This window comes from Peromyscus californicus, unplaced genomic scaffold, assembly GCF_007827085.1.
Source record: "Peromyscus californicus insignis strain IS unplaced genomic scaffold, ASM782708v3 Scaffold_6__1_contigs__length_162567912, whole genome shotgun sequence".
Lineage (NCBI taxonomy): Eukaryota > Metazoa > Chordata > Mammalia > Rodentia > Cricetidae > Peromyscus > Peromyscus californicus.
The window spans coordinates 142983373-143004310 of NW_026294584.1; the positions used below are offsets into that span (position 1 = coordinate 142983373).

A 20938-nucleotide genomic window follows, 5' to 3' on the forward strand; every position below is an offset into this window, starting at 1 on the left:
CTCCTATTTTTATTTTTCTCTTATTCCTGTTACACCTCCTAAGACAAAACTCCCCTCCCGCCCCCGCATGTATGTCAGAAGAGGGCATCAGATCCTATTGTACATGGTTATGAGGCACCATGGGGTTGCTAGGAATTAAACTCAGGACCTCTGAAAGAGGAGCCAGTGCTCTCAACCTCTGAGCCATCTCTCCAGCCCCCTAAGACAAAAATCTCTTTGAAAGAAAAGGTTACTTTATAAGTGACATATTTTTTCGAAAAACAAATTAAAATGTTACATAGGAAGAAATTACATTATGATCACAAGTTACCTGTTTTTCTTACAAGTCTACAAGTAAACATTTTTCTTTGTATTAATTTTCCCACCATAACATCTTCACCCCAAAGCATTGATTCTTTTATTACTGGTTGACAAAGGTTTAAGCAAGCTAAGTGTTTTTTATCCAGTTCCTTTTGTACTGGAAGGCAGCTGTTTGTGTTTTAGTGTACAGATTCCTATCCTGTTTTTACTCCAGAGAAAGGACAGGTCAGCTAACAATCTATCTTTTTTCACACACAATAGGGTCATTTAATTTCCTTTCACAACTTGGCTTTTTCAAGGTGAATACTGGGGCCTGTGATTAATTCTGTAAGTTACTTGACTAAGAAACTGTGCTGTGGATATCGTGCTGTATAAATAAAATGCTGATTGCCCAGTAGTCAGGCAGGAAGTATAGGTAGGACAAGCAGAGAAGAGAATTCTGGGAAGTGGAAGGCTGAGGCAGAGATACACTGCCAGCTGCCATGAGAAGAAGAAGATGTTAAGATACCAGTAAGCCACAAGTCACGTGGCAACTTATAGATTAATAGAAATTGGTTAATTTAAGATAGAAGAACTAGATAACAAGAAGCCTGCCATGGCCATATAGTTTATAAGTAATATATGCCTCTGAGTGATTATTTTATGAGTGAGCTGTGGGACTGCAGGGGCTTGGCGGGAACCGGAGAGAAACTCCAGCTACACTATACTCTTCAATTCTCACATCTAATGAAGAGGAAGGTAACTTTTAGTCTAAAATAAAGTTTTTTTTTTAAATCTTTTATTGGAGCAATTGGCCAAATAACCTAAACCACTTCCCTAATCATCTTTAATGTCTTAACCATCCATGTGTTTTAGGCTAACCCAGAAGTCCAATTAAATCATTGATCTCATCATCATTGCTCTTATGGAAATCATCTTCATTGTGATCTGCAGGTAACTGCCCAGTGAGGAGTGGGGTTGCATCACACCAGGCAAAATGCAGCAGGCACATGGCCGCAGCAGGTAGGAGGAAGCACTGCAGAAGCAAGGGGCATTCTGGGAACAATCTCTCTCTCCCTTCCCTGCCTCCTCCTCAGAGCCCCAGGGCTTTGCCTCTTCAGGGTTCAGCTTTGCTGTTAGGTGAACTGAACTCCATGAGCTCCATGCTGACTGTAGCTCCTCTGACATGGGCGCTGGCAGAACCCCACTGCTCCCCCAAGCCCACACTTAGTAGAAGACAAATTCCTACCCCTCACACAGCTTCCCAAGGGCAGCAATAACTGTCCTCACCTGGGCTCTCACACTTGCTTTTCTTCCATTCTTATCGCCAATACATACACTGGTTTCCAATACGTCTCCAACATAGTCCATGCAACACCGTGTTCTGCAGAGAAATGGGTTTCCTAACCAAAAGGAAACATCAATTATGAACTCCCTTTGGATATCGAAATGAAGCATTTCCCCTTCCCAAGCAGCCAAGCTCCACCACAGGAGACATCAAAAAGACAAATGATTTACCTCTCTTCTCAAAAAACCAGGCTGACCAAATGGCCCAACAGACTGCTCTGTCATATCCTAACTCTGCTCTAACAACAAAAACACCAACTCCAAGGCCAACATTGTACACTCAAGACACTTGGATAGTTTCCTCCTGAAAGTTTCAGCTTCTGGACCATGGAAGTCATTTCTGTTCCCATAAAGGTTGAAGGCAGTTTCTTCCAGTGGGAATGTTTTCTTGTCCACCCATATGGAGTGGACAGTTGCTCATAAACCGACATCTCATGGGATATATGGCTCATCCATCCATGTGAGTGAGATCTGAGATGACCCCCCTCTATGTTTCTACCAGTATTAATGGTCCTGTGTGAAGATATGGCTTGCCTCTCTTTTTCTGCCTTTTCTGACTCCTTTAATCTGCCTTTAATAAGCCAACACACTCCTTTCCCACAAGCCCTGCCCCTCTGATGGCTGATATCATGATTTACCTACATTCCCTATTCAAATCAGACTCTGATCTTGTATCTCTGAAGTTGCTCACCCTCCTCCTCCACTGACAGGCTATTTTTTTAAAAAGGCTAGCCTTTGTAGGTGAGGAGTTCTACTTGATGCTAATCAACCCTGCCTAGTAAAGAGAAATGCTAGGCAATTATTAGAAAGAATCAAACATAGGGAAAGGCAGACAACACTTTCTGGATAGACCCCTCTGCATCCTCAACATGCTCACTCCACCTTAGAGACCCACCACATCATCTCCAAAGAACAAATCCTCTCTACCATTTTTTTCCCCACCATACCAGAGTTGGGATATTTAGAGTAATAGACTCATGTCACAAGGAATTGAGTCAGGATGTGTTAGGCTGTAGCACCACTCATAAAGAATTTCTTAGTCCCAGAGTTCAGGGTTCAGCTCAGAGTTCAGCTCCAGCTGTAGAAACAACATGCCTGGGTAATGAAAACAACTCACCTGCTCCCAATCAGATGACAAACACAGCTGCAGTTTTCTGGTACACACACACACACACACACACACACACACACACACACACACACACACGCACGCACACACACACACACACACACACGCCCCCCAGCTTCTATAATTGTGCTCAATCTCATGCCATGGTAAGATTGGGCCCTCACTATTCCAATAAAGCACTCTCAGCTTGCTGGTATCTAGTCTACCTCTTCTCTGCCTCACTTGTCCTACAGAGACAATGTGCTCTCCTATCCTCTTCCCAGGGAGTCACTGTCCATTGTATGCTGAATCCCAACTCTCACCTCAAGGGATAAGAGTTTAACTCTGGAGACAAAATGAGTGACCATGGCCCAGGAACAAGGTTTACATTATCCCAAATTCCAATTTCCAGTGTGGTAGTGGAGTCTTTATAGTCACAGAACAAAGGAAGCCATACATAAAGACACTTTAAGCACATTGGTGGAAACATCAGAGACGGGGTTACAGCAAAGTAAAGGGGGACTTTTTTCCCAGGGGTCAGATGGTACCTGATGATGCTCTTAGCCTTTGGGTTTGTGGGAGCTTTCTGTCTGTTAATATATTCCAAGTAAAGCTAGTCTTCTGAGTTACCTGATGGTCATAAAGTTCAGGGACAGTGAATAGCAATAAACAATTATTGAGAAGGCCAAAGATGGAAGGCTGGAGAGGTGGCTCAGTTAGGTCCAGGAGATCTGACGCCCTCTTTGACCTCCATGAGTACCAGGCATATACAAAGTTCACACACATATATGCAGGGAAAACACTAATTTGCATAAAGTAAAATATATTTTTTTACAAAGAGGGTTAAAGATGGCTCTGAACAAAACCCTAGGAGGGACACATGGATGACCCTGCAAAGGAGAAGTGGCTAAGATCTACATGAGCAGACTGGGTATGTGTGTGGGGGGGTGGCAGAGGGCGAGGAGTGGGGCATGAGAACGTAGGGAAATGGGATAGTCAACCTAGAGCAGGGACAGAGTGGGAGGGCAGGGAGAGAGATACTATGATTGATGAGGACATCATGGGAATAGGGTTCTGGGGAGGATCTCAAAATCCACAAGGATGACCCCACCTTGGTCTGCTGGCAGTGGTTCAGAGGGTGCCTGGACTGGTCTATTCTGGTGACTGGTCTAACAAATAACCTGTCATCATAGAGCCTTTCTCCAGTGACTGATGGAGGCAGATGCAGGGATGCACGGCCAGCCACCAGACTGAGCTCTGGGAATCCAATTGATAAGAGAGAGGAGAGATTCTCTAGGCGAGAGACATGGAGATCATGATGGTAGGATATGCAGAAATGATGGGCCACACTGGTGAAGGCCCATGAACTGTGGACTGGTTGCTGTGGAGCCCCCATGGGACTGGACTAGGCCCTCTGGATACGGAAGACAGTTGTTTGGCTCAAACTGTTTGGGGGGCACCCAGGTAGGGGGATCAGGATCTGTTTCTGGTCTGTGGGCAGGCTTCTGGGAATCCGGTGCCTGCGGTGTGAAGCCTTGCACAGCCTTGGTGCAGTGAGAAGGGGCTTGGACCTGCCTAGGCTCTGCTGACTCCCCATGGGAGACCTCGATTTGGGAGATGTGGGGATGCGAGGTGGCTCGGTAAAGAGGGCTGGGGGGTGGGGGTGGGAAGAGGGGGATCTGTGGATGGTATGTGGAGTGAGTAGAAAATTTCTTAATAAAGAAAAAAAATTGAAATGAAAAAAAAAAGATGGCTCTGAACTTAGAGGTTTTCAAACCCTCTGTGGTCACTGATTGCTAGGCAGTCCGCGATGTAGAAGGTTCTGTGGAAGCTGCTGTTACTTTCCAGAAACTTCCGTTCTCACAAGGCTTGACAACGGCTGGCAATTACATTTCCCCCTTTTGCAGTTCTTTTGCGTTTAGGTTGATTTCCGCAGGACAGTGAAACACCCTCTCCCATCCCACCTTGGCAGAAGAGAAAAGTGTGTGTGAAGTTGCTGTAATTAAAAAACATTTTGCACTATCAAAATGTAAAACATTTCTTAGCTCCGTTTATTTCCTTTCCGGTACACCACATTTCCTGTCACAAATTTCTAACTCTCTTTCTCCCAGAAGCAGATTTTATTTGCTGAAAGGATGGATATATTAAAGATTGATGGATCAGGCAACAACAAATCACTGGCAAGCTGGGCGGAGCCTCCAAGTCAGCTGGTTTGAAAACACGCTTACTACAAACCTTCGGTTTGCAAACCTCTTCGTTCATTCAAGGTTTGCTTCACCAGGAAGATACAATTGCGGCAAAGCCTTCATGAGAATGTTAACTGCAGACTCCACCTTGCCAGGTGGCGAGGGAGAAAACCGTATGTATTTAATGAAAGGTTAACTAAGTTTAAGGGAGAGAGGAAGTTTCCCTAGGGGAGCAGAATCTTCCTCTGTTAGGCTATCACAGGGGTCTCTAGAGATCAGTAGAGGCTGGGGAGCTGGGATGGGGTGGGGTGGAGGGCTCTAGGGTGGGCAGGAAGCACCCTTGCAATTCTGTATTATTCTTTCATGGCGTATGTTACTTAAATACGTTTGGGGAAGAGCAACCAACAACGAAATTGTTAGTGGACTCTTCTGCATCTGGAATTTTCGATCCACTAGTTCCCACCAGAGTGAGGCTGGGATTAACTCTTGTCTCACCCACAGTAATTAAAAGAACTGTAGGGCCAAAAAAAAAAAAAAAGCCGGGCAGTGGTGGCGCACGCCTTTAATCCCAGCACTCGGGAGGCAGAGCTAGGTGGATATCTGTGAGTTCGAGGCCAGCCTGGACTACCAAGTGAGTCCCAGGAAAGGCACAAAGCTACACAGAGAAACTCTGTCTCGAAAAACAAAACAAAACAAAACAAAAAAAAAAAAAAAAAAAAAAAAAAAAAAAAGAACTGTAGGGATGTGTTGTAGGTGTTAGGATTGAAATAGCTGCCCATCAGATTACATTTCCTGTAATCTGAATCCCACTGCCTGTGAACCCCCCTTCCCCTTAAGCCTTTTCCCCAGACCCCTGGGGTGTCAGAAATTCTCCTCCTTCCTTAGGGCACCTGCATACTCCCGGGCCATCAGGGAACAATCTCAGTCCTTCTGTTCCTATTGTTATATCCCAGGTTTTTCAGTAGGGAGGGGATGGAAGATCGATCCCACCAAAAAATCCATCTGCAGTTTTACTTTATGGTAAATGATGGGAAAAGGACACTGGAGATTTCTACTTTAAAACTGTATCCTCTCATTTTGAAAAACGTTTATAACTCATTCTTTAGATCCATTTCCTGTTAATTTTTTTTAAAGTTTATTTTATTTTATGTGTGTGGGAGATTTGCCTGCCTGTTGGTGCACCACATGCATGCCTGGTGCTCACAGAGGTCAGAAGAAGGTGTTGAATCCCCTAAAACTGGACTTAGACAATTGTGAGCCACCCTGTGGGTGCTGGAAATGAACTGAGTCCTTTCCCTTCAAGGGCAGCAAGTGTTCCTCACCTCTGAGCCATGGCTCCACCTCACTTTCATATTTTTTGTTTAGGAATAGAATAGTTCTTGAAAGACAGAGTTCACAATTATTGTTAGCTCAGGGGTCTAGTGGCAACCTCAGGAGATCAGGCCAAGTTCCTCTAGGTGGACAGGCCCCCTGCTGTGGTGATGGGAAACACAGTCTGGGAGGTGGGGGACAACATGAAGAGGAACACAATCTAACCAGGCCTCCCTTGAATCCCTGGGCCCTATCCTGGGCCATCCAGTGCACACCTGTAGTGGCCCACCTCCATGTCTACCCAGGACCCTTAAACAGACTGAAGAAGCCACCCTGCTTATGGGAGAGCCAGAAGTGTCGGTGTCTATTGCTGCCCCTGACTTTGAGTCCTGTCTAGGCCCTCCAGGTGCCAGCAAGTCACATACTCCTCTGGGTAAGTCAGAGCACTTACTGTGCTTGGAAAAGTTACCAAAGTAAAGATTTCCTTCCTTCTTCAGACTTTTCTGTGGGTTGAAAACAGCAGCCAACTCCTCACAGCAGTGGGCAACGTCCTTAGACTGACTTAGGCGAAAGGTGCCATCTGCTGTCTGTGGACCCTGCTCTCTGGAACCCATCCCAGCCTCTCCTCTGCTGTCTGGGGACCCAGGTCTCCGGAACACATCAAACCCACCACAGCCTCTGTAACAGTTTCACCTTCTCTGACTAATACCAAAAGAGAAAGCCCATGAATAATCCTACTGTTTCTCTGGTAAGCAAGTATTTCTGAGGGATTAGGGGTTAGATAAATGCCGTGAAGGCCGTAAGAGAGCCCGTGACTAAGCAATACAGATGGTGAACTTCCAAGGTGGCGGCCTTCTTCATCACCTTCCAGGCCTGAGACAAAGCCCAGGGCTGCTAAAACCAAACCTGGCAAGCTTTTTCTCCTGCCAGTGGGGCCCCTGCAGATGAACCAGTCCCAACAGCTCAAGGCCAAAGAGATGGTTTTAATGTGGTGCTTTTACTAAGCTAGGAAATGTCACAAGTCACAACAAAATCCTTTATTAGAGCTGAGTTTTATTAGAAGGGAGAGGGGAGGGTCAGAAGATAGCGTGACGAGAGAGAGAGAGAGAGAGAGAGAGAGAGAGAGAGAGAGAGAGAGAGAGAGAGAGAGAGAGAAGAAAGAGAAGGAAGAAGAGGTGGAGGGGTCTGTGTCCTGCTTTTTATGGATTCCCCTGCACATGAGCATATGGGCTTAGGGAGCTACACCACGCATGTGCATATTGCATGATAAGGCAGCACACAGATTAACATAGGACCTAAGGCACCTTGTTTTGCTACTTTACTGCACATGTGCGGTCATATAGATGAGGGTTTGGCTGGGAATTCCAACACAGAGTAGGATGTGGTTTTTGTTTGGCACATTAAAATTTACACAAGTTCCTTGTTTCATTATGGTGAATATATTGAAACCCTCTCAGCTATTTTTAGAAACACTGTATGTTATTGTGAATTGTACTCATCCTACTGTGCATTTAAACACCAGATCTGATACCACTTTATAGTAAATATCGTCTACTTCCTCTCTACCTCCCCCAAGAGATATTTGTACTAGATTGTGTATTATAACACTGTTCACAATAGCTAGAACGTGGAACACATCTGCATCTATCAGTGAATAAATGAGGAAAATTGTGATCCATACTCCTGTTGGGGAATCTCCAGCTGAGGGCGGTGGCGTTGGTGGAGCATTCCATGCTGTGGTCCTACTCTTCCCTTTCCAGACCCCGTCCCCTCAGAAAGCCAGCCAGGTAGCAGCCCCTCCCCTCAGAAAGCCCCCCTAGAGTCAATCCCTCCTGGGGCTGCTCAAGATCATACCTACAGGCTACCTGATAGCCGCTAGGGAGATGCTTTGCTCTGCTCAGATTAAACCTGGATTTACTAATTCGGCTTGATTGGCTTATTTCATTGGTGGCAAAGATATCCAATAACTGAGGATCCAAAATTCATCAACTCCGATATATAATGGAATACTACACATCAATAAGAGAAGATGTCCTCTTTAGTGACAACATGGGTGGACCTAGATGTCATGTTGAGAGAAATTAGTCAGGCACTAAAGCCTAACACTACTTGTTAGTTTGAGAGAACTAGCTAAAATCAGACAGGAGTTTATATTATTTTCTTGGATTTGGAAAGACTGTTTTTTTAAAGTATGATGCAAAACTAGAAATCTTAAGGAAGTCTATGTATTCAAAATATGGAGAAGTTTATGAAATCTCCCAAGATCTACTTTCTATAGGGAGTATGAGGAGCTATGTGGAGTAGAACCCGGGGAAACCAGATTGCTCACATGCTGAGAAGTGCTGGGCCTGGAAATGAGCACGTGAGAATTATCATGCTACTTTCCATATCTTTGTATAACTGGAAAGAATGCAGGTTGAGATTTTGTGTGGACCCAAAATCCAAAGGCCACAGTTTAGTGCTTAAGCCTTCCAATCCTACCTATCCTCTCCTCCATTGTTAATGGGTGAGGCTTCCTGGTATTTTAGATGTGTGAAACCAATCCAGGTAATAACTAAAGTCAGTTGAAACTTTGTAAAACATATAATTTGTGTTCAGTAAAATTAATTCACTTGATGTACATCTTTATCACTTTTGAAAACATATAATCATGCATTCTTTGTCAAGATATATGGGGGCTGGAGAGTTGGCTCAACCATTAAGAGCATTTATTGCTCTTACAGAGGACTGGATTTGATTCCCAGCATCCTATGGTGGCTCACACACTCGCCCCTAACTCCAATTCCAGGGATCTAACACACTCTTCAGAACCCCAAACACTAGGCAAGCATGTAGTACACACATCCACATACATAAAGACAAAACACTCATACAAATAAAATAAATCCAAAACAATATTTTATAAATATATATAGACCCCCTGCCCCCTACCCCATTCCAGCTTCCCCATTCCCTGTTGCAGACACTCTGTACCTCTGTCCCCAGCCCTTACACACTTACTTTTCCAGAATGTCACAAAATGGATCCCTGAAGCAGAGACTTCACATTTGACTTCTTTCATGTCATCGCAGTATTACATTCTGCTCTTCAGACAGTGCAGTGTCCATCAATAGTGAGTCAGACACACTGCTGGCTAGAATCTAAGAGACAGTCCACAGCACCACCTGCACAGGAGCAGTGCTCTGAATTCTGAAGTACACAAGCACCACATAATCAAATGTTACACAAAGAAGTTAAGAAAAGCTGGCAGGAAGCTTATAGAGAAGTGAGAGGAGGAAGCGAGTCATGGCAGTTTGGGTTTCTTTTCAAATAAGCAGGAAGGAGACAGTTTCCTGTGGCTCACTGCCTTTAAGCTTGCTTAAACTTGATAAGTTTAGTTTATGGACTTTTGAGTCAGAAGCCTTGGGACAATGCCTGGTAAAGTTATATGAGAAAAAGGGAAGTGCAGGCTTGGGGTCTAACTTGTTTCTTCTGTTGAGAGGGTTTGTTTAACTTGTCATCATCTTCGGGACATTTGGATGATTGCAAATGTTGCATTTTTTTTTTACAGTGACCTTTAAAGCTGCTACAAATATACACATATAGGTTTCTTTTTCTTTTTTTTTAAAAACTTAAATGCAGTCTTTCCTTTTAGTATGGGGATATGTGAGCAGGATGGGGACACATCACCATATTGTGCAGTTCCTGCACAAACAGCTCCATAGTGGCTGCACAATTTTGCCTTTCTAAAAGAAAGGCGTTAGAGTCACATCAACATCGAATTCATCAACCTCCTGTTACACAGTCAATTTTCTCTTGAATCTAAGATGATTTTTGCTCAAGACAAGTTCACACACATTCCCCCTACTTTTTAAGGAATTAAATGACTTTACAATATTAAGCTTTGTGCTTGGGTCTACAGTCCATCTTGTGTCTTTTTTTAGCAGACAGACACCGGGTTGTTTCAGTAGCACATACTGGAGCGATGCCACCATTTCCCTGCCATAACAACTGTACATCTCTGTTAAATATCTGTTGACCATGTGTGTTTGATATAATTTCTGGAGTCTTTTTTTTCTGCTGTATTGTTCTAGTGTCTACTGTTTTGCTAGCACCAAGCTGTGGTGCTATTTATTTATTCATGTTTTCATTGGTCATGCGATTAGGCAGAATGATCTCTCTGAGTTCAACCCTTCTTTTTTAGAATTGTTTAGGACTCTTCTAGTTTCTTTTTAGTTCTCATAGTACCTTTCATATAATCTGGTGCTATAAATTTTTTTCTGAAGGCAGTCACCCTCCAGGAAGTGAAACTGTTGCACATATAAACTTGCTAAGAAATTGTTGACATATGAGCAATATTGAGTGTTCCATTTTATTATGTAAGCATTTACTTATATTGTTCTTTTATCGAGTAAAACATGGGAATTAGGTAATAGGGTAAAAACCTGATTGATCAGAGAAGCAGTGGAGAAGCAATCAATGACCTCCTGTCTCTTGCCTTCCCCAACACAAAATGGCCTGGGATCTTTCTTAGCCCCTTCCTGTGTCTCTCTCTCTATATATGTATCTTGGGTCCTACAAAACATCCATGGCTAATTCTGGTCAGTTAGTCACTAGCTCTGCCCATGATTCAATGCTACACTTTATTGATAGTCTTGGAGTGTCAGTGGGAACAAATGCCCCACAACAATTATGTGTTTAGAACTTCCTTGATTTCTTTTTTTTATTTTAAAAAATTTATGCATATGAGTGTTTTGCCTGCATAAATATCTAGCATCACATTCATTCCTAGTTCCAACCATGGTCAGGAAACAGTGTCAGATTTCTGAAACTGGAATTATAGATGGTTGTAAGCTGTCATGTGGGTGCTGGAATCAAACCCAGGTCCTCTGCAAGAGCAACAAGTGCTCTTAACCACTGAGCTAACTCTCCAGCCCTGTCCTGATTTCTTCAAAATTTTGCATGTAGTTTTTGTTATGCTGATTATGAACCTTTTTTAGATGTATAATTTTATGGTTTTTGGCATTGCTGTAAATGGTGCTGTATTAGATGTTAACTTCCTTTTGACAGGAAGATGCAGCTAACTTTGCCATGCGGACATTGTGTCCTGCAGCTTTGTAAACTCATTTTTTACATCCAGTAGTCTTTTGTAGATTTGTTAGAATTTTTATTCAGATAGAACATGTCATCTGTGAAGAGAAACACTTTCATCTGTTTTCAAGAAGTGTAAACTTTCTCTCTTAAGACACTTATTTTATGTATATGGCTGTTTTTCCCACACATTTGTTCATCACATATGTGCCTGGTGCCTACAGAAGCTAGAAAAGGGTGATGTGTCTCCTGGAACTCAAGTTGTGCACAGTTGAAAGCTACCTTGTAGGTGCTAGGAATTGAACCTGTGTCCTATGGAAGACAAATAGTCTTAACTGCTGATCCATTCTCTATCCACATGACCCCATTTCTTTGCCCTGGTGAGGCCCTCCTGTGAAAAGTCATCCTGGAGTAGTGAGCGGACATCCTGCTCCTGCTCCTGATGGCTGGGAAAGAATTCTCAACTGCAGCCTTGGGAATCAAGCAGCTGCAGCTGGAGTTATTGTTTTGTTTTCAATGGATAACTTTTGTAGGGTTGAGGAAGTTCCTCTGATTCCTAATTTTCACACACTTTTGGTGTGTTTATTGAGACATTTCTATTTTTCCTCTTCTCTCAGTTTGTTCATAGGTCTAATTACACTGATTTCCCCCCCTTATGTGTCTGTTCCTCCTTCTAACCAGAACACTTTATGGAGAGAAATCCAGCTGACTGTTGTTGTTGCTTCTCACTGCTCCTCACTCCTTTTGTTTCTTGATTTGATGATTCACCCTTAGTTCAGGAACTGGAAGACCCTGGTCAAGGTTCTGTTTCCATCCTCTCTAGTCTTCTTTCCACCATGGCATCCTTTATGGACCAGGACCTTCTCTGAATGGGGTTTGCAGTGTCCTTTCAGGTACTTGTGGGCAGTTGTAAAGCGGGTTTTTGTTGTAAATTTCTTTTGTTTTTCTTAAGAAGTGGGCATTCTTATATTCATATTTTACAGGTAAAAAGCTCCAAGGAAAATTTCACAGAATCGTCAACTCTGTGTCTCCTGATAAGTGTCTCTGCTGGTCTGCAGTGATCATCATCATCATCATCATCATCATCATCATCATCATCATCATTGTTGTGGTGCCTGTAGCTCTAGTTGCACAGTCCGATGCTTTGTCATTGTCAGGTGAGTGACTCATCTCCAGATTCTGCAGCATTCTCTCCACATCCACATTGTCACTTAGACTTACTGACCACTGTGAGCCAGGCACTGTGGGAAGGGCTGGGGAGAAAACACACTGGAAATTCCTGTTCTCTGGGTCTAACAGGAAGATGCAGTGAAGGATCAGCACAGGCTGTGGTGTGCACAGGAAGCCAGGCTCAGCATCCCTGGGAAGATGGCGTTCAACAAGCTCTAGAGAGATGCAGGGCACTTATGTCCTCCTGGGAGACCAATTGAAGGCAGAGAACAAGGAAAGGAAAACTCAAAGGAGTCGCCTCAAGGAGGCTGCTGCAGCTAAGGGAAGTGAGGGGAATGAAGAGTAACATGGTTGGAGAAGGTATAGAACCACCACACCAACCATGATCTTCAACCATGGTCTGAAAATATTAAATAGAATGTTCCAGAAATATGTGATTCCCAAGCTTTCATATTTAGACTCTTTTGAATAATGTGATAAAATCTTGTATAGCTTTCCTGCCATAGCTAGAGTAAATGATTCATGATACTATTTTATAAAATCAACTTTAACCATGTCAATGAATAATATGCAAGTCTAAACTTGGACAAACATTTGCCAAGAAGACAGTCAGTGTAACCTAAACTGTTATGTAGCTGTGAAAAGAGTCAGATAAAAAGAAGATACAGTAATCTTCCTTTCCTGTTGTATTTGTTCATTTCATTAAAGCCTCATAGTACTGCATATGAGAACAGGGAACAGTTACAACAAGTTGCCCTACATTAAAAATAAGTGTGTGTGTGTGTGTGTGTGTGGGTCATTTCTAGTATTTAATATTTCTTATCAAATCACTCGTTTCTAGGCTCAATAGCCCTTCAAAGAGCCATGCATTCGTTCTTATCTGTTAAAAGAGAAAAATACAAAGTTATGAAAGAAAAATGTCTTTATTTTTCTAAGCAGCCCTCTGAAAACTTGCTGCATTCAGGGTTTCTTACACACAGTCGTGCACACACACACACATTCAGGGATTCTTACACACACACACACACACACACACACACACACCCACATGCACACAAACATACAAACACACACCCCAGTTTATTATAATAGACTCACAAATGAACATATCACAAAGCTCCACCAACATAACCACTCCAGCACTTGAAAGTTCCAAACCCTATGAATCTCAATGAACTTCCACACAGTGAGAATAGACAACCTGAAGCCAAGGAACTTGGGTTATGGTTTTAGACTTTCGCTGTATTTACATTTTTATACACTTATCAGCCACAAATTATAAAAAAACCCAGCAAAGTTGAATCTAGAAAAAATAATGCTCTTTATAACCCTATTCATGGCTTATGTGCCCTTTGCTACATTCTGTCCTTCCTCTTCACCTTACACTACTCTTCCTTGTTCTCCGTGTTACACTATGCCCACACTCACAGCTGTTTACACTGTACATTATGGGCTAGGATAAGCTTATGGGGGAGTGCATGGAGTCTTTTTCTGAGTTTTTGTGACCTTATTTAATATTATATTTTCTAGGTCCTCCACTTTGCTGCAACTTTCATTTTTCTTTATGTCTGAGTTTGTATATGTAATTCATTGCCATGATCTGTTAGTCAGTTGATGGGCATCTATTTCATTCATTTTGTTACTATTGTAAATAGAGAGCCATTAATAAGCATGGATGTGCAAGCATCTCTGTGTTATGATGTAGTGTTCTCTTGATATTTGCCCAGGAGTGGTATAGCTTAGACACAAAAGGTCGATTTGTAATTTTTTTAATTTTTTTTATTTTTTATTTTTGGTTAGGAGACTCCATACTGGATGTATAAGTTATACTTTCTCCAGAAGTGAATAATTGTCCCAATTTCTGTCCAGAGTTCTGACATCTATTGTGAGATTTCTTGATGATTGCCTTTCTGACATCCTCTAATGATAACCAGTATATTTTCATATGGATTTAATGTGTGTGTATATGATAAGAGGAAATCCTTGATCAAAGTTTTGGTATTAAAAACCTGTTTTGACCATGTCATGGTTTGCATGCTGGTATTTAACCATAATTAAATCCAGAGAAGTGAAGAGTTTTCTTTATGTTGTCATTACAAAAGGAGGAGAGAATGAAAATAACCATACTGCTTGCCCAAGTGACTGGATTGGAAATGGGAGTAAATGTTTCTATTTTTCTGAAGACCTAAGAAACTGGCTATCCAGCCAGAAATTCTGTATGGAACAAAATGCCCATCTAGCTCGATTTGACAGCATGGAGGAGCTGGTAAGAAAGGATCAGGAATTGGTTTGTTGTTGGTTCTGTTGAATATTTACTTCTTTGAGATAGGGAGCTCAAAGCTGAAGTGTGAGGAAGGATTCCACCCTATGAATTGAGGGATATGGGGCACATGTTAGTATGGTCCATTTGTGATGGTAACACATATGTCTGTAGCCCTGAGACATTGCAAAGTTATTCTGTCCTGTAATGCTAATAGTCAACCTGCATGGCCAGACATATATTTGACTGAGAGACATGGTGGTCATGTCAGTCTTTGTCCAAGAAGGCAGGTGTTGCATACTTAAAGTGACATCTATTAATAATTGTGAATACAGGCGTAGCAAGGGACTTGTTCAGCTGCAGAAGGGTGGGTGGTTGTCAGTGTACTATGGATTATGGTAGTAAAATGCATCCATTGAAAACTGAGGGTTATTTAGTCGATTATCCTGAGTTCAAACCTGCTGCCATCCTGAGAGGGAGGCTATAGAGCAGAGACTCCGTGGCCATCTGAAGCTGAGAGACACATGTATTTGCTTTCTGTGTTTTATGACAGGATTTCTTAAAGAGACACAGGAATGATTCTGCCCACTGGATTGGCCTGCACAGGAAGTCATCAAAGCATTCTTGGAGGTGGACAGACAACACTGAATATAACAACTTGTATGTTTTCAGACCTCTTTTCTTGTGTTGTGATGTGTGTGAGTTGTGGCTATGAGAAATGAAAGGCAGTGTCATATGGAGCCAGTTGTACTGGGAACATAAACCTTTAGGCCTGAGGTGTGCCCTGGGGGTTAGGTTGGTGGTACATGCCACAGTCAATCTCCAGTAAAGTCCACATCCCGACAAATTTAAATCCGTTGGATTTACTTAGTGTTGTTTTACTCCAAATCTTTAGGATGATGGTGGCGCCTGGGGTAGATGTTTTGTGCTATGGCCCTTGAAAATCTTTCCTTGTTGATGACTGCCCTTGTGGGATGTAGACAGAACTGCTGATGGCTACTAAGGGCTCTGAAACCCCAGGAAGCCACTGCAGAACAGCTGGGGTAAGAACTTGTCAGACAGCTGTTTGCACAGCTGCACCTGTCACAGAAACAGAGACTCCAGGGGCTTTGGGAACCTCCTCTAAAGGCTCATCATCAAAGAGCACCCCAGACAGCTCCTGGATGTTAGCATAGCCATTTTGAACAGACCCATTTAATTGGAACGGTGAAACACAGCCCCAGTCATGTCCATGATTAAATACCTTTCAGCAATTTATTAATTGGTGCATTTTCTCCCACTTTTATACATGTGAAAAATACTTCAAGATAGAATTGAAAACCACCCTGTGGTGTTACCCATGGCTGAAGTTCACTTGAACATGGCAGCAAGCGCCAGTCAATGCTTTGTACATACAGTACAGGCTTCAACATGGATGAATGACAAAGGTCTGGTCATCAAATTGAACCTGAGAATGCAAAAGTCACTAGGTGTAAATCTCGTGCTGGTGATTCCTCCTGGACTCTGCCTTTATGTGATCCATGTTATAAATAAGCAGTAGAGACGAGTGAGCTATCACTGCAGGAGTGAATGCAATGGCAGACTCTGCAGAAATTTTGTTTGTTTTTTGTTTTAGGGTTTCCATTCGAGGAGAAGGAGAATATGCCTACCTGATTGATAAGAAAATCAGCAGTGGCAGGGACCAAACAACTAGGAAGTGGATTTGCAGCATGCCCAAGAACTATACTTTGTAGTGCCCAGAAGTTTCATAGCTTGTGTCAAAGCAATCATGAGAGACCTGTAACATGTTATCTACTGTCCGTGACTCATTTCTTTATCTTCTAAAATTATCAAAATCAATTCATAATCTGTGGTGATATCCAAGATGAAACTATCATAGACAACTATACTTATGGGTGTTTGGGAGTCTAGGAGAGATTCTAAATTAAATTCAGTGCTTTGGTATGAGTTGGTACTCATATCTTAAACGTGAATAGCAATCCTGTCAGCATTAGTGACCTCCACTTTTATGACCAGATATGATTTTTTCCATTAGTTCTTCCTTTGAATGACTGAGACCTTAAAAAAATGAAGGGAGGACAGGATTGAGCCAAGATGGCTGCAGCACACATGGCTGCTGTAGAGGGCTGGAGGGGGAGGCTTCCTCCTGCACCCTTCCCCCACAGCTCTGGGTATCCTGTACCAGGCCATATCACTGGTCTGCATCCACCAAGGAGGAGCCTCACACACCAATGCCTCAGCCTCTGCAACCCAAGCCAAAGCCCGAGTGGTGTCCTGCTGTTAGAAAATCATGGAAGAGTGTCAGAGAGAATGGTTGTATCTCTGGTAAATGTGCCCTGGCATGTATGGAGTATCTGTTGTCAGAACCTTTTAAAAAATGTTTGAAGATTGATTCAAGATGTTGGTTTGTAGGGTGAGTTCTTGGTCCCAGTGGAAACACCACTGCTGTGGAGCTGCCCTCAGGCCACAGGTACAATGATCATACCTACTGAGTCAGCAGGACGGCCTTCACCAAAGACAGAGAGAAGTGCAGAGGCCTGGAGCTGTAGTGGATCCTGCCTCAGATACCCTGACCAGCCGAAAGATCACCCTGTCTCTGGGCAACCACAGGATATCCCAGACCAGACTCAGTGATAGTCTACAATCACCCTGGCTCTGAGCAACATCAGGATGTCTGTGATGGAGAATAGTTCATTTTCTGGGTTGAGCCTCCTCAGGAAACCTGGCACTGGCATGGTGGTAAGCAGCAGCCTGGATCTCTTGCTACCTCTGCCCACATTGCACTACCCAGCTCCACGACCACCCTGACTCTCAGCAACGGTGGGATGTCCAAGATGGAGAATGGTTCATTTTCTGGATTGGGCCTTCTCAAAAAATCTCCATGATGTGTGCTACCACCAGACTCCATGGTGCTTTACGTGGTCCGTGCTACAGCTGGGGCTCTTCTGGTGTCATGGTTCTGTCTGCTGCTGCAGGCTGTGTTGATACCCATGGAGCATGTTATTACTGGAGACCAATCGGGCATCCCTGGTCTGTGCTCTCGCCTGGGGCTGTGTTGATGTTGGTATCTGTGCTGTCCCCCAAGGCCATGCTCCTGTCCACAGTCTGAGATGCTTCTGGAGGCCATGTAGATTAGCATAGTTCCTGTTACCTGTAAGGGCCCTGTTGGCCTCTGTGGTTTGTGCTGCCACTGGTGGCCATATTGATATTCATGGTTTGGTTCATGTTCTGTGCTGCCAAAGTTGATATCAAGTCATGTTGACATCCCTTGTTCATGATGCTATTGGGGGTCATGCTGATATCAGTGATTTGTGCTACTGCCTGAGGCCTTTATTATGTCCATAGTCTATGTTACCTTGAAGCTCATGTTGCTGCCCCTGGTCCTAGCTACCACCAGAGACCTTGTTTGATGTCTGTGGTCTATGTTGCCACCAGAGGCCATATTGGTGTCACTGATCCATGATTCAGTCTTAGACCATGTTGATATTCTTCATCCATACTACCTCCAGAAGACTAGCGGATGTCTATGACCCTGACTGCTGTCTGAGGCCGTGTTGATGTTCATTGACCATGCTGCTGCTGAAAGCCATATTGATGTCTGTGATCCGTGTTACATCTAGAGGCCATGTGGATGTCTATGATCTATGCTGCAAACTGAGGCTATATCAATGTCTGTGGTCCATCCTGACACTGGGGCCCATGTAGGTGTCTATAGTTTTTGTTGCTGCCAGAGGCCATGTTTATATGTTTGGCCTGTGTTGCAGCCTGAGGCCACATTGATTTTAGGTGCCTGTGAATCCAGCTCCCAAGACACTACCCAGGGTAACTCAGGGAAGACTTCTCAAGAGCAAGGATAGATAGATTTCTATAATAACTTCACACATGATCCGTTTGGATCATGTTCTTTGTTCTTCTTCAGTCTAATTCTTTACAACTCTAGTTCTCCTCTGTTATATATGGCTATATACATATTTTTCAGGAGGATTTTTTCAGTAATAAAAAGAGTTCCAAAGCTACCTCTGAAGGTCATAGCACATTTCTTGAGTGAACAGTAAGGGCCAGATCCACTTACCATGGCAACACAATGTTTCAAGATTTCTTGTGTATCAACTGTGACCTGAGGCCAGGGCACGGTGCCTGGTGAGACAGGCTGCTGAGAGATCTGCACAGGGAGTCAGGTCTTTATCGTCAGACTTGGCAAGTGAAGAATTGACATAGTATTTCAGGTTGCTTTGTTTTTATAATCTTGGTTAGACATCTGCATCTCTGGTCTTGTGCATATCTGTAAAGTTTTATGCTTATGATCCATTTACAGAAATATTCAGTCTAGTTTGAAACTGCTCTGAGGTTTAAAATCAGCAAAATGTATATAGCTTGTTGTAGACTGGGGAAATATTCTTATGTTAGTCTGAGTTAAAGGAACAAAGTAGGCTTTTACGTCTCTTACAGTCCTCGTGGGACAATAGATCTAGTTATGAAGCATATCCTAGCATATTCTATTCATCAAAATTATACATCTTAAGTAGAAATCATCTTTCTGACCATCTACAGCTGTATGTGTGCCCAGCAGATGGAATATATTCACGAGATAAACACACAAGCTTGGGGAGAACACCCCTAGCACTTTTTAGGGAAGAGATATAGTGACACATGAGAAAAATTACAAGACAGAAGCAACCAGTCATTTACAGTCAGTGATGCCATGGCCTTTCTAAGTAGGACTTCCCATTAGGGAGTTATTCATCCAGTGGTTTGACCTGCTGAACACTAGTTGTCACCTACTGTATACTCCCACAGCCTCCAACACCTCCCCCTTTTTCTTTTAATAAAAAAAGCATGTTAATCTATCTTAGGGCAGTGAGTAATGTGAATAAATTAAAAGTCTGAAGATGATTGGAAGAATGATAAGTAATATTGTAATGATTTTGAAATTAATAAGGATCAATAATTTATAGACATTTAAACATTTATATTAATAACCAATATTTATAATGAATCAATAGTTTATGTTTATAATTAATAATCAGTTATCTATATGAGTGGTAAGCTTAAAACTAGTGTAAACACCCTATAGGTGTAGTTGCATATGGTCTCAGAATACCTTTGATCTGTAGTAAGGCAGAGGAGTAATATAAAAATCTATCATTATTTAGCATGATATGATGTGATTAAGTATGTCTAAATATTATGATTATGAGTGATCAAAACAGTATAGTTTAGAACATTAATTTTACCCATTAATCTTTGAATAATTGTATTAATTTGATTAGACTGTATTTTAATGAAGCATTGTTAGATAAAGAGCATACCTGAATTAGTGGTGTGCATCTGTAGGACCAAAGCTGTAGTTGAAGTTGTCTTATATTTAAACTTGTAACCAAAGCAATTATAAACCATTTTGTCTCTGAAAGAGCAGTACCATTTGATCTCATTGTATACATAGCAAGATTTACATATCAGAACAATTGTCAGAAGTACGTATGGGGATTGTTTGATAGTATATACATTTCAGGATCACGGACAGAATTTATACAATTAGTAATAGAACATTTTTTAAAGACAGTCCAGCTCCTGGGCTGGAGAGTTCTGCTGTGGGGTGTTGTTGTGTATGCTGTGAATTTGTTGCTCTGATTGGTTGATAAATAAAACTCTGATTGACTAGTAGCCGGGCAGGAAGTATAGGTGGGGCTAGCAGCCAAGGGAAGAGGAAAGGAGTCATGAGATGCCAGCCCTACCCAGAGGAAGCAAGATGACAAGGCAGAACTGAGAAAAGGTACTAAGCCACGGTGGCTAAACATAGATAAGTATTATGGGTTAATTTAGGTATAAGAGCTAGTCAGTAATAAGCCTGAGCTAATGGCTGAGCAGTTACAATTAATATAAGCTTCTAAGTGATTATTTTATAAGTGGATGTGGGATCACCAGGCCAGAGGAACATGGGGTCTAGTGGGACCAGGCAGGATGGAGAAACTTTCAGCTACATTTGGCGTACCAATTTGGGGCTCTTGAATTTCCATAAGGCCTAAAAGAGTTTAAAAAGGACTTCTAAACACAAAATAACGGTTCCAAAACCAGCTTTTTACTTCAAGTGTTATGTGGGTCGAGATATATAAACACCAAGGTACAGAGATACTGTGGCATGTGGACTTGAGCTACTATGGTGGATTCATGGTGTATGGGCTTTAGTACAGCATGGTAGATTCCTGC

General features: G+C 42.5%; 1 protein-coding gene and 1 long non-coding RNA gene across 3 annotated transcripts in view; one reads left to right on the forward strand and one right to left on the reverse strand.

Moving 5' to 3' along the window:
• LOC128098772 (C-type lectin domain family 2 member H-like) overlaps nt 1-19578 on the forward strand; it is a 31804-nt gene extending 12226 nt beyond the window's left edge. The window contains exons 2-7 of one of the 2 annotated variants that reach the window (XM_052720184.1): nt 4846-5093; nt 6500-6664; nt 12285-12458; nt 14574-14737; nt 15285-15391; nt 16347-19578. In XM_052720184.1, the coding sequence (XP_052576144.1) occupies nt 4889-5093; nt 6500-6664; nt 12285-12458; nt 14574-14737; nt 15285-15391; nt 16347-16464 (933 nt within the window). In that variant the 5' untranslated portion in view covers nt 4846-4888 and the 3' untranslated portion in view covers nt 16465-19578. Of the gene's footprint in view, nt 1-4420; nt 5094-6499; nt 6665-12284; nt 12459-14573; nt 14738-15284; nt 15392-16346 lie in introns of those variants that run through there. The other variant, XM_052720185.1, reaches the window with a different exon arrangement.
• On the reverse strand, nt 62-14567 carry LOC128098773 (uncharacterized). The gene is made up of 2 exons (XR_008214319.1): nt 9232-14567; nt 62-1682 (listed from the first exon to the last, which is right to left on the reverse strand). It is a non-coding gene; the product is annotated as an uncharacterized LOC128098773 (long non-coding RNA).
• Nucleotides 19579-20938: the final 1360 nt, after the last annotated feature.